The 14,456-nt window shown below is 42.0% G+C and overlaps 1 protein-coding gene across 14 annotated transcripts in view; it reads left to right on the top strand.

Moving 5' to 3' along the window:
• Window positions 1–14,456, top strand: part of LOC124720011 (basement membrane-specific heparan sulfate proteoglycan core protein) — an 801,341-nt gene that overhangs the window by 403,307 nt on the left and 383,578 nt on the right. For 11 of the 14 annotated variants that reach the window (XM_047245254.1, XM_047245258.1, XM_047245259.1 and 8 more), the window contains one exon: window positions 3,973–4,101. The exons of the other annotated variants lie outside the window; for them this stretch is intronic. In XM_047245254.1, coding sequence (XP_047101210.1) covers window positions 3,973–4,101 — 129 coding nt within the window. The remainder of the gene's footprint in view (window positions 1–3,972; window positions 4,102–14,456) is intronic. 14 annotated transcript variants of the gene reach the window in all.

Raw genomic sequence — 14,456 nt, 5'->3', positions numbered from 1 at the left:
TAGGGATCACATGAATGTGACGCGATTATGCAATCGATGTGTAGCAGAAGGCTCATACTCGGCGCCATGTGGGACCTTAACAGCCCCCGTGCAATTAGTGCCTGAGAGAGCAGACATATTGTCTGCTTAGCTGTGCGGGATCGTACAGCCGTGTCGTGTAGATTGAATCGGGAAATGGACCTGTTCTCAGCAAGATAAGTAGCCTCGTAGACAGTGTTACGTCTGGAGCTCCACAGACTGTCAGCGTGGTGACCATTGCTGCAGCCTATTTTGACGTGCCAGCGGAGAGAGAGATACACCAACTGTGACTGATTCAGTACCACACCTACACTTTCAAAAGTATGATTGTATTGGATATCAAGTGAAATTTGCAACTGGATAAATGACTTTTTTGTCGGGAGGACACAGCACATTATCTCGTATGGAGAGCCATCATCAGCTGTAGAAGTAACTTCATTTAACCCGGGGAAGTGTGTTAGGACCCTTGCTGTTGATGCTGTATATTAATGACTTGCAGATGATATTAATAGTAATATAGGAGTTTTTGCAGATGATGCCGTTATCTATAATGAAATACTACCGGAAAGAATCTAAATAAATATTCAATATAATAGAGGGAAACATTCCACGTGGGAAAAATATATCTAAAAACAAAGATGATGTGACTTACCGAACGAAAGCGCTGGCAGGTCGATAGACACACAAACAAACACAAACACACACACAAAATTCAAGCTTTCGCAACAAACTGTTGCCTCATCAGGAAAGAGGGAAGGAGAGGGAAAGACGAAAGGATGTGGGTTTTAAGGGAGAGGGTAAGGAGTCATTCCAATCCCGGGAGCGGAAAGACTTACCCTAGGGGGAAAAAAGGACGGGTATACACTTGCACACACACACATATCCCACTTTTATGTGTGTGTGTGCGAGTGTATACCCGTCCTTTTTTCCCCCTAAGGTAAGTCTTTCCGCTCCTGGGATTGAAATGACTCCTTACCCTCTCCCTTAAAACCCACATCCTTTCGTCTTTCCCTCTCCTTCCCTCTTTCCTGATGAGGCAACAGTTTGTTGCGGAAGCTTGAATTTTGTGTGTGTGTTTGTGTTTGTTTGTGTGTCTATCGACCTGCCAGCGCTTTCGTTCGGTAAGTCACATCATCTTTGTTTTTAGATATAAATAAATATTCAATCAGATAAGATTTCAAAATGGTGTGAAGATGGGCAACTTGCTCTAAATATTCTGAAATGTAAAATTGTGCACTTCACAAAATGTGAAAGCCTATGACAATAATATTTGATGAGTCACTTTTGGAATTAGCCAACTCGCACAAATACGAGGGCTATCCACAAAGTACATTACGTTTTGGAATTAAAAATAAATAAAGTATTGGAATTTTTTTATTATATGCAGATGAAAGCCACACTTCAATACTACTTTCCTACATAGTTGACATTTAAATTAAGGCACTTATCGTAGCAATGGACGAGCTCGGAAATTCCTTTGTCGCCTTCAACCACGTGGTCACCTCTTCTGGAAGCTGTGCGTCGTCATCAAAACGCTGCATAGCGAACCACTTCTTCATTGCTGGGAATGAGTGGAAGTCGCTCGGTGCTAAGTCAGGACTGTACGGCGGATGAGGAAACAACTCCCACTTAAAAGATTCGAGAACTTCACGAGTGGCATTTGCCGTGGGGGCTCGGACGTTGTCGTGAATCGGCAAGATCTTTGAGCCCAACTTTCCCCTGCGCTTGTTTTTTATTGCTCTTCTGAGGTTGTGCAGAGTTTGGCAATACCTTTGAGAGTTTATTGTAGTGCCCCTTTCCAGGAAATCCACAAAAATCGTATTTCTACCTGGTTACTGATTAACCACGTGGTTGTAAGTGCAGGCGGCCAAATTTTACGACGAAGGAATTTCCAAGCTCGTCCATCGCTACGATAAGTGCCTTAATTTAAATGGCAACTATGTAGAAAAGTAGTATTTAAGTGTGGCTTTCATCTGTATATAATTAAAAAAAAATCCAATACTTTATTTATTTTTAATTCCAAAACGTAATGTACTTTGTGGATAGCCCTCGTACCTGGGTGTAAAGCTTTGTAGGGATATGAAATGGAAATATAGGACTAATGGGGGATATTGAACATATACAGAGAAGGACAGCACGAATGGTCACAGGATTGTTTAATCTGTCGGACAGGGTCATAAAGGTGCTGAAGGGATTGAACTGGAAGACTCTTGAAGATAAAGTATCCTGAGCAAGTCTGTCAACAAAATTTCAGGAACCAGCCTTAAATAATGACTCTAGAAACATACTACAATCCACTACATATTTTTCACGTAGGTATTATGAGGATAAGATTAGAACAGTTACTGCACGCACAGAGGCATTCTTACTGTCCTCCATACGTTAATGGAGTGGGAAGAAGCCCTAATGATTGGTACAATGGGACGGATGCTCGCCCATGCAGCTAACAGTGGTCTGCAGAGAATAGATGCAGGTGTAGCTGGTGTACTCAAGTGTAGTGACTGGAATCGTACAAGTCCGGGAATGGCTTCAGAACCAGCAGTGGCCGGCCGACTGTATGAGAGCATCGACATCGAGTTGCCAGAGAATGACAGGGGACAACACGAGAGAATAGCCGACAGTGGAGGTGGCATTGCAGAATACTAAGTCCAAAGGGCAAAGCGTGGTCGAATACTGAGAAGTAGCAAATTCAGGACCAATACCGTGATGTGTAATGAGATGTATACCGTAACAAAGAGAAATCACAACTGACAGAGTGGCTCTGCTGCCGACTTTAAATGGCAGCCATCGGCCCTGATAGGCTCACTGCACAGACGGGGGTTACAGCGGTGCTTACATCGGCGACCACAGCACTCGCAACTGCAGCAGTGCTGCGTAGCAGCCATTATTAATATCTGTACTGTCTGGCGTGTCTTCGGACGCGCCGGGCTGGGATACCGGAGAGGTTCTGAGGAGAACGAATATTACCGGGTTCCGTTTGTCATCGTCAAGCAGGTTCACCACTTGTTGTGGTGGTATGGGGTGGCATTGGGTACAGGACACAGGTACCTCTGGTTAGCATAGACAATAATGTAGACAGTAGCTTTTATGTTTCTGACATTTTAAGGCCAGTAGTTGTCTTCTTTCTTTGAGGTCTCTGTTATTATCTTTCAACAACATAACACAAGACCGCACCGCCTTGATTTCCCTGGATACAGAGGGTGTGGGACTGTTGCCCTGCCAGCTTGTTGTCCAGTCTCTCAGCACTGGAAACAGCTGGACACAGCTTGCCTAGAGAGTGGAACGCAGCGCTCCCAGATGGACTCTAGCACGGAGTTGAAGAATCACGAGCTAACACACCCACGTCTGTCATCTGAGTTGAGTTCTACTTGGAGGCCAGCCGGGTTAGAACTGTGGCAAGTTTTTGTACTAAATTTCACACAATGTGTACCCCCAAACACATACCTTTATGATCATGTATTCTTCCTGCTATGCTGTAAATGTACAACAAATAAAATTTTCATTATATCTATCCTACACGATGTTTGAATGTTCCACACTGTAGATGTCTGAATGGTTGGGAACCACAGCACTCTGCTTCCCCTTGTCCTGTCCCCCCCCCACTTTCCCATTTTCCTCCTTCTCAGTCACCCCACACCAGACGTTGCCCTGCCGTCTTTCCCCTTCTCTCTCGATCTTTCATCTCCCCCTTCTCTTCCCCTATCCTTTACCCCTCCACCACCAGTCCCCCTTATCCTCCCTCTTACCCCACCCCCTTCGCATTTTCCCCTCCCCTTTTTCCACCCCTTCCTCCCTCACCATCATCATCCCCCTCCTGTTCCTTTTCCCCTCATTCCTCATCCCCACGTCTAGGCTACAGCATCGCCTCCCTCGCAATGCCGAGCACACTGTCACGGCAGCTGGCACGCCACCGCCCCGTTTTGATCTCATTTGTGTGTTTTCGCCGGCGAGCAGAGACCGACGACCAGTGTTCGGCCAACGAGTTTCGCTGTCGTGACGGGACGTGCATCAGGGGCTCCCTGCGGTGCGACCGCAGGGTCGACTGCTACGACGGGTCGGACGAGGAGGGCTGCCCGCCCAACGGTTCGTAGTTCACTCCCTCGCACCGGTACTCCGGTGCGGGAGTACTCGGGACCGCTTGGTGCAGGAGCGTCGATCGTCTTCCGAGAGCTGACTCTCTCGCTCTGTCTCGCTTCACTGCACGTCGCAAAGCCTTACGTTTTCCTCTGACGGAATTTCCGGACAGTGCGGCATTCGGTGCTGACGCTGGCATTACAGACGAGCTTTGGAGGCTTGCATGATCTGCACAATACGCGCTACATTCCTTTCTGCTGAATGGGCAAATGTAAATGTGCCTGGAAAATATTATGTGCACCTTAAGGTACGCAATCCCACTTACACCATCCATCCTGGGTAGGTGGGTTGCCCACTGTAAAGTGCATGAAATATTTTCAGGGCTAGCTTCCTCGCCCCGTAAATTCGTCCGCCTCCTGAATAACAGTGCAGCATACACAAAACATTCTAGAAATACCATGTGATCAAGGAAAATTTGTGCCAAACTGCTGTGCATTCACCTCCTCCGTAATACAGCCTAAAATAATAACAATAATGTTAAAGAAGGTACATCCAGTTTGCCTTTGCAACAAAAAAAAGGTTTGTTTATTTTACCATACACATTTTGTTTCAATTGTTTAAAAGATGAGTTATAATATGGAAAGAAACATATTTATAATAATGAGTTGCTTCTAGATAGTTCATTTCCAAGGTGTTTAAAAGATGAGTTATAATATGGAAAGAAACATATTTATAATAATGAGTTGCTTCTAGATAGTTCATTTCCAAAGATACTGAAGAGTGACCTTTTTCTCCCTTGCAGCATTTTTGTTTGGTTTACACCTACACCTGGAAGCGTCTTCAGCATGCACATATTCCAGTTATAAATATTGCTGCTACTGTATTTGGCGCCTTTTGTCCGACCTAATTTCACTCTGGCTTGCAACACAATACATTTTGACATAAAAAAACGTGACAAGAATTTGCACTGCCTATGTTTATTCACATTCTTCTGGCAAAATGTACGTCTTTGCATTTTGTGTGTGAGAGGGGGGGGGGGGGGGTGTTAGTGTCACTCAGTACTCAGTAGTACTTGCTGGTAATGGTTTTTTACTCTGTTATTCCATTTACATTTATTAATATTACAATTTTTTATAAAGATCATATATTTCATCATAAATCGAAGTTTTCATGTTATTTATGTTCTGAATTTCTTATATACAGCTTTCTCTGACAATAGGCTCCAACACTTGCATACATTTGTGCAACATTTATATATCAGTAAACTTGCTTCAATAGTTAATTTGTACTTTTCCATTAAAATATGAAAAATGAATGCCACCAAATAATGGTTCACATATTATTAACAAAGCATTCTTAACATTTTAATTTAATAGTTTTATGTTCTTTTCAAGTAATAACATTCATATTATTAAAGGGTCATTCATTGTTACTGCATACAGATACAAAATCAGTTATATGCTTAGCAAAAAGAGAGGTGGAAAGTAGTATGCAGTACTAGATTAATGTGAGTATTATATATTTCAGTCGTATATTGGAATCGAACACTTAATTAATCCCTAACATATCAATCATATTTCGACAAACCTAAAAATGCAGTTTGGCACAAATTTTCATTTGTTGTGGCATGTTCATTACATTTCAGATTTATAATTTCTGTCAGCTGTAACTGACTTCGTTTCAAGACATTTATATTTTCGTTCATTTTATCCCTGGTGATCTGTTCATATATCAGCGGTACGAATTCAGCTGATACAAAATAATTTCATTAAACCATATTTTGGATATTGTAATTCTCCATGCTTGCAAATAAAAATTAGAGAGAAGTTCTGCCTTATGCAAGAGACAGGTTTGTTTATATTTATTTTACTCATGTATGTTTTAGCACGCACTGTGCTATCTTCAGTAGGCTTTTGTTTATTATTCTGTCTCATGGTATTTTTCCATGTTAGTTTATAAGTCCTACATTACACAACTCCCATGTTTTCTGATGCTGTAGTCCTGTTACTTGTTGCTTTAGATGTGTTAAGACACGTTATTTCTTCACTATCGCCATTTTTACCCATTACACTGTATTTTATTTATTTTATCGCAAAACACCAGAAAACAACTCGAGCTGTGCAATGTATGATAAATATAAACTACAGCAGCACAAAATAAGTGATGAGGCAGTGTAATAAACAAAAAACTACTAAAGACAGCAGAGAAAGTGCTGAAATGTATATGGGCAATGTTAAAATAAACTGTCCTGCATCAGGCAATTTTTTTTCCAATAATTTCATATATTCTTAATAATTTTTCCTGTTTCGTAAACTAGAGCTATTGTAACTATAACAAGTTAAAAACATAATGTTGTCAGCTACAGAACTTCATATTTCTTTCCATTCTAAAGCTTGCAAACATTTAATTGCATCCATAGTAGGAAAAATTAAATTGGCATGATAAGCTATATTGTACTTTTTAAATAAATAAGTACCACTGGCTTTTGATAAACTTGCTATAAATAGTATCTAAAAACATTGAACTGGCATCAGCATTAAACTTATGAAAACTGTAGACTCCTTTTTTATGATAAACAATGCTGTGATTGCATGCACAAATAGTACAGTAGGGAAACTTGTGATTCTCCAAGGAGTAAACCGTAATCCAAACAGTTGTGGAGGCCAGGGAAGTTGTGGTATTTCATTGCCATTCTCATGAAATCAGTTTTGGGTATTTCTGCCCATGTAAATGTAAGCATTGTGGTCTTGAAAGATATGGTTCTCTGCTGTGAGTAATTTCTGTTCCATTCAGTGAATGTAGTCACTCAAAACAACCATAGCGTACAAAAACTTACAAGGGGAGGCTGTCAATTGTGAAATTCAGATTCGTTTCATACTGCGCGTAATAAAAGCTCATGGCCAGAGGTGTAATGTGGCAAAGCACCAAGATGCACTTCTCAGCTGTTGTCGAGAAAATCGACAGTTAAATGAAAGCATTGTGGTGAAATACTCTCTACGATTAATAATTTTCTACACACACACACAGAGATATATATATATATATATATATATATATATATATATATATATATATATATATATATATATATATATATATATATATAAAAAAAATTAGAGGGAAACATTCCACGTGGGAAAAATATATCTAAAAACAAAGATGATATGACTTACCCAACGAAAGCGCTGGCAGGTCGATAGACACACAAACATACACACAAAATTCAAGCTTTCGCAACAAACCGTTGCCTCATCAGGAAAGAGGGAAGGAGGGGGGAAGACGAAAGGAAGTGGGTTTTAAGGGAGAGGGTAAGGAGTCATTCCAATCCCGGGAGCGGAAAGACTTACCTTAGGGGGAAAAAAGGACAGGTATATACTCGCACACACGCACATATTCATCCACACATGTGGATGGATATATATATATATATATGTGTGTGTGTGTGTGTGTGTGTGTGTGTGTGTGTGTAAATATATACATTTGAATTAGAAAGAACAAATAATAAAAAAAGTTGCATGGCGCGAGATTCGATCCGGTGACCTTCGGACTACGAACCCGAGCGCTTACCGCTGCGCCACGACGCTGTGCAAAATTAATAATCGTAGAGAGTATTTCACTGCAACGGTTTCTTTTAACTGTCGATTTTCTCGACAACGGCTGAGAAGTGCTTCTTGGTGCTTTGCCACATTACACCTCTGGCTGTGAACTTTTATTACGCGCAGTATGAATCGAATCTGAATTTCACAATTGGCAGCCTCCCCTTGTTAGTCACCCAGAAGAGACAGCACGCTAGTACCATTTAACACCACCCCTAGCCTTAGTAGTGGACTGAGTTTGGCAAGGGAGAGGGTCGACAAGTTCTTTCAAGTATCCAGATGATGACACCAATTGGTGATTAGATCCCCTCGAGCTACCAAATTGTGGGGATGTTGATTGGCACGCCTCACCTATTGTTCCAAATAGTTCCAGACGTTTTCCGTGAGACTATGGTGGGGTCATTTAGTGGGCGAGTCAAGATGCGATAAGGTGCCTTGATGTTCATCAAATCGGAAGTGTATGCTTATAGCCCTGTGAATGTAGCTGTCGTCATCCTGGAAGATGGAAGTGTCTACACCATACCAATCGTGACAATACACAAGGGAGAGCAATACTTTGCTCACTAAGAATCTTAAAAGAGACATCATCTTTCCTGTGATTCTTCAGTTTCTCCCAGCGTATTTCTTGCTCGAACAGTCCACGGGTGTACTGCCGGTCCACAGTGTCCGACGGGCACAATATTTCGGCGATCGGACGTGTCGCCATCGTCAGGTGCGATGACGAACTGAGCTCCTGAGGGCGGGGGGCCGTATTAAATCCCCTCCTCTCGCGAGGCGTTCTCCCCACGGTCCGCGCCCGCACGTTAGCGGTCGCCGAGATTCTGGTGTCGGCGTCTGTGGTGGCGTCGGTATAATTGCCTCGTCTGCCCTAGTCACCCGTTCGTTTCCTTTGCCGAGTGTCTTTTTAATTAGACTCAATGCTGGTTCCCGTGCCCTGCTGAGGTTGTAGCCGCACTCTCGGTTGACGAGTCCATCAGTGCACCTGACGATGGCGACGTGTCTGATTGTCGAAATATTGTGCCCGTTGGACACTGTGGATCGGCAGTACGACCACGGACTGTTCAATCATCTTTCCTGTTCACAGTGGCCTGAGTGAGTGGGGCCAAATCACGGTATGAAAAATGCCCCAAAAAGACAATCACTTCCAACCTGGGCCACACCCTCCACACACTATGGGTTAAATGCCTCATTGGCATTTTGTCCAGTATAAGTATATATACACTCATAAAAAAAACTACTGCCTCACAGCTTGGTTTTGACTAATTGTGTCTTGATTACAATTGCAGCAAACATTGGATGATTTATTCAAGAACAATAACACCTCAGTCCATCTCTGGCCCTTACGTAAGCAGTTAGTCGACTCGGCATCGATTGATCGAGTAGGGGAATGTCGTCCTTAGGGATATTGTGCCAAATTCTGTCCAACTGGCAAGTTAGATCATCAGTTTCCCAAGCTGGTTGGAGGCCTCTGCTTGTAATGCTCCAAACATTTTCAGTTGGGAAAAGATATGGCAACGTTGCTGGCCAAAGTACAGATTGTCAAGCACGAAGAAAAGCAATAGAAACCGTCGCTACATGAGGGCGGGCATTAACTCGCTGAAATGTAACCCGGGATGATTTTCCACGAATTGCAACAAAAAAGAGTGTTGAATATCATTGATTACTCCGGTGCTGTAGGGGACCTGTGGATGATAACCAAAGGGGTCCCACTCTGAAAAGAAATGGTACCCCACGCCATCAAACACACACACACACACACACACACACACACACACACACACACACACAAATACTACAGTTCCACAGCTTGGTTTTGCCTAATATCTGTGTGTGTGTGTGTGTGGTTGTCAGGGTGGAAGGTGAGTGGCAGTTAGGTTGGTATCCCACCACTGTCCAGTGCATGTGGAGACACGTTTTGGACCTGGAATCTCATTGACTGATGTAAAATTGTCTTCAGTGATGAGTCTCACTTCTACTTGAGTCCCAGTGACCAGAAGACTTGTCTGGAGACGCCCTGGACGGCAGTGGGATACCGTCCTGCCATCTGCTGCCTACATCAACATCTACGTGATTACTCTGCAATTCACAATAAAGTGCCTGGCAGAGGGTTCGATAAACCACCTTCGAGCTGTCTCTCTACCGTTTCACTCTCGAACGGTGCACAGGAAAAACGAGCACTCAAATTTTGCTGTGCGAGCCCTGATTTCTCTTGTTTTATCATGACGATCATTTCTCCCTGTGTGGGTAGATGCCAACAGAATGTTTTTGCAATATGGCCATATGGCCTAATAACCAAGAGTGTCTGTCTGTGGCTCCATTTAATTTCATAGCAGGACCCATATAGCACATAGGTATGTCAACAATATTCAGCATCTTCTTTTGTTGCCATTCATGGCAAGCCTCTCTTGCTTTTCATTTCAGTAAGATAATGCCCGTCCACACATGGCGAGAATTTCTACTCCTCGTCTTTGTGCTTGCCAAATCGTATCCTGAGCAGCGAGGTTGCTGGATCTCTTTCCAGAAGGGGACATTTGGAACATTGGGTAGGGTACCCCAATCAACTCAGGATTTTGACTATCTAACACACCAGTTGGACAGAATTTGTCATCACATCCCTTAGGAGGACATCCAAGAACCTGTCCATCAATTCCAAGCCAAATAATTGCTTGGATAAGGATGGAAGGTGTACCGATGCACTACTGAGTTGCTCAGTTTGTAAAGCTCTTTCTCTTCAATAAATCATCCAATTTTTGCTGAAATTGTAATCATTTGTTGATTTGCATGTATACATTACAGCTACTGATTTCCATCCCATTCATGCAGATAATTCCTTTGTGGTGCTCCATTCCCTCCCATCCCCCAGTGTATATATATCGTGTGGAACTGCAGCGCGCGCGCACACACACACACACACACACACACACACACACACACACACACACATATTAGGCAAAACCCAGCTGTGGTACTATAGTATCTGTGTGTGGGTGGGTGGGTGGTGGTGGTGAGAGGAGAGGGGGGATGACACAATTTATTCCAAATCTTCTACAAAGTACAGTGACAAGCATGAATCACTTTGCCTAAAGCAGATTACTATTACAAATTAGAACCTCGATATTTGTGTTTTTTACGTGCTAATTGAACCACAAAACCATTCAGTTGTTTGAATTTCTTCTCAAAATATAGTTGCAATCCACAACTTGAACACATTTCTTTGCAGGTACAGGTAAGGTGAAGGCATTTCACTTCCAGTATGTGTATTAAAGCTGTGTACATATGAATCAACCTGCAGGTTGAAAACTAAGTTGCATATCTTTGGACAACACTGTGCATCCACCAAGAGAATTCACAGTCCAAAAAATGGAGATCAGACTAATCTGAAGGATTAGTTCACAATGTTCGTGTAGGCCACTGTTCAGGCATCTCTGAATATTAACTCTGCTGTCTCTGTACATAAATTCCACTGTGGGGTTTGTTGCTGACAATACTGACTCCTTCAGGAGAAACTGCAACATTCATTCAGTGAATGGTAGATGGAAGAATGATGCACACTTGGATAACACTGCCGTAGGCATTGTGTAGGAAGCTGTGCACTATTCAGCAGGTTTTGTTTTCAGTAGGTTCCCGACAGAGCTGAAGAAAATGAGTGATGAACCCCAATCCAAGTTGAAAGGCGCACTCCTATTCCGTACAGGAATTCCTCACAGTAGTTGAGAACTTTTCTCTGTAATGTGTTGTTTATTCCTGCATGCTCCCACAATTTTTTCAAGTTTTATTAATTCCGTAATTCTTTTGTTTGTGAATTTTCTGTAAACTATCTACTGATTCATTCCGTGACCGAGTAGGTCCAACTTGTGTAGTCGTATGGAACCTGATAAATAATTAAATAAATAAATAACAATAAATCAGTAGCTGATCCATTAGTAGACACAAACAGGAATACATTTTGTGTATGCTGCACGTTTCTGAATATATGCTTAGGAAATAAGGATATATGAAATTTCATTCAGCATAAATTTTGAAAATATGTGCCTAAATGTAGCCTTGATTATAAAGCTCAGTCAAAAAGAATTTTTAAAAATTGGCTTCAACCAGCTTTGCACGTCTATGCATCATCCGCCCCCTGGTTATAACTCATGATAAAAATTACACAGGGTATCATCAATTTCTTTTTTCAACTGAATAACAACTACTTCTGCGTTGGCAGCTGGTGGTGAACTTCGTCTGTAGATCATCGAAGGAAGTTCTCGGCATGGAGTAGAGTAAATACGTAGTTTTTATGGTGAAAGTGTTTCAGGTCTTCTTCCCTGTCTCAGTTTTTCCACTCTTTATACGATAGAGTATTGTTTCTACTTAAGCATGTACAACTGGATTATTTAAATCAGTCTACATAATCGGGCTGGTCTAAGGTGTACTTTTGAAACACTCTTAGTTGCCTTCCTAGAAGTAATCCTTCTTTGTAGTCAGTAGAAGTTTGCAATAAGGAATAAGTCACCCATTTTTCCATGAAATTTAAATATCAGTTTTTGTTACTTCATCAAAAATACTACTAGAATAATTATGCAGAATACTTGTGCATGTTTGAGATAAAAAGGAAATGCTAAGTGAAGGGAGGAGTTACAAGAGTAGTATAAGTATGATTTTCATACTTCTGGTTGTGGGACTACAAACTCTATGGCTTTGCTGGTACCTGGAATATGTCTTCCATTCTTTTTTTATAGCCTTTTTAGTCCAGTTACAGAGACACGGAAATTTGCATAGTTTACTTATGTTTCAGTAATGGACATTAATATCCAGTCTGTTATCCAAAGCAAAACTGTGCAAAGAAATGGTCATCAATTTCAATACCCTCTCTTGTATAATATGTGTAAATGTTGTGTGTAATTGGTTATTATAGCCATTGTCTCACCAAAATTGTATATTTTATATACAAGGTGTACAACTTTGCCTCCGCCATTTGCCGATAGGTGGCAACAACGGTAAGTAGCGGTTGAAAGAAACAGATCGCAGACGTCAAGCTGTTAGCTTGGAGCCCGGTCAACATAACCTCATTCAAATGTAAGTCGATTTGTGTCTGCATCGTGAAGTTGTTCTTCATTGAAAATGTCAGTTTACGAGCCTAATTCTTATAATTAACAGGAGGTCTTACTGTTTTGTTTCAATATGAAGAAAACAGTGGCCGAGTCTTATCGAATGCTCTCAAGTATGTATGGTAAGGACGCTATTAGTGAAAGAACATATCGTGAATGGTTTCAACACTTCCAGAACGGTGATTTTAATGTTGTAGGCTGGGCTAGTGGTGGGAGAGAATGTTTTCGAAGATGCAGAATTGGAGACATCACTGAGTGAAGACTTGCATCAAACTCGAGAAGAATTGGTGTGATTAGTGGGAGTGACACAGAAAGCCATTTCAAAAAGTCTCAAAACTATGGGCACGATTCCAAAAGAAGGAACTTGGTCCCGTGTCAGTTGAAACCGACTGACGTTGAATGACGTTTGTGTATTTGTGAACAGTTGCTTCAGAGGCAAAAACGGAAGGGATTTCTGCATCACATTGTGACCGGGGACGAAAAATGGGTTCATTACAATAAAATCATGGGGATATCCCGGCCATGCTTCCACATAGAATATTCACGGCTTCAAGATTGTGCCCTACATTTCGTGGGACCAGCTCAGCGTCGTGTACTATGAGGTGTTACAACCAAGTGAAACAATCGCAATTGCTTGTTAACGAATGCAATTAATGCATTTGAGCAGAGCATTAAAAGACAAATGGCTGCAATACAGCGAGAGGCACGATAAAGTGATTTTGCAGCACGACAACGCTTGATCCCACGTTGCAAAAGAGGTCAAAACGTACTTGGAAACATTAAAATGGGAAATCCTACCCCAACTGCCATATTCTCCAGACATTGCTCCCTCTGACTCTCACCTGTTTAGGTCTATGGCGCATGGCCTGGCTGACTGACACTGGGTCGATTTGTGGATCGCTCCAAAAGATGAACAATTTTTTCGACGTGGGGTTCGTACACTGCTTGAAAGATGGGAGAAAGTAGTGGCCAGCGATGTAAAATGCTTTGAATGATACATGTGTAACCAATTTGTTTCATTAAAGCCTCAAATGTTGGGGAAAAAACAGCAGAAGCAAAGTTGTACACCTTGTATATATATTTCTTCCTACAGGAATAGCAATATAAAACTGACTAAGGAAATATGTAAGATACACAACCTAATAACAAGGTGCATCCAGAAAGTTAAGTTCCAGTCATGTCCAGAGATGGCATGAGTAGTCAGATAGGAATAATGTGTGCAGGAGTAGGGAGGAGGTATGTGGGAATACGGGAGTGCAGTTTCAGTCTGGTGACGGCAGTGGTTACTGCACAGTGCTAGCGTAAAATGGCTGCTATGGTTTTGTCTCCCACCAACAGTGAAGTTTGCACAGTTATTCAATTTTTGTGCGTTCAGAAGCAATCTCCAGCAGAGATCCATCACAAATTGTGCCACATGTGTGGGCATGACATTATGAGTGGCAATACAGTCAGACAGTGATGGAGGCAATTCGCTGGAGGACGAACTGATTTCTGTGACAAAAACCGTAATTACCAACTGTCCCTGGTGTCACCAGAAACTGATGGAAAATGTTTTGTAAGTAGTTTTGGTGAAGCGACACTTCTTAATTTAGGAGCTCTCTCATCAGTTCCCCCAGATGTCTCGCTCAGTGTTGCTCTTTTTTCATAGAGTGTGTGCAAGACAGGTGCCGAGGCAACT

This window comes from Schistocerca piceifrons, chromosome 11 (genome assembly GCF_021461385.2).
Source record: "Schistocerca piceifrons isolate TAMUIC-IGC-003096 chromosome 11, iqSchPice1.1, whole genome shotgun sequence".
Classification (NCBI taxonomy): Eukaryota; Metazoa; Arthropoda; class Insecta; order Orthoptera; family Acrididae; genus Schistocerca; species Schistocerca piceifrons.
This window is presented reverse-complemented; position numbering and strand designations above follow the sequence as displayed.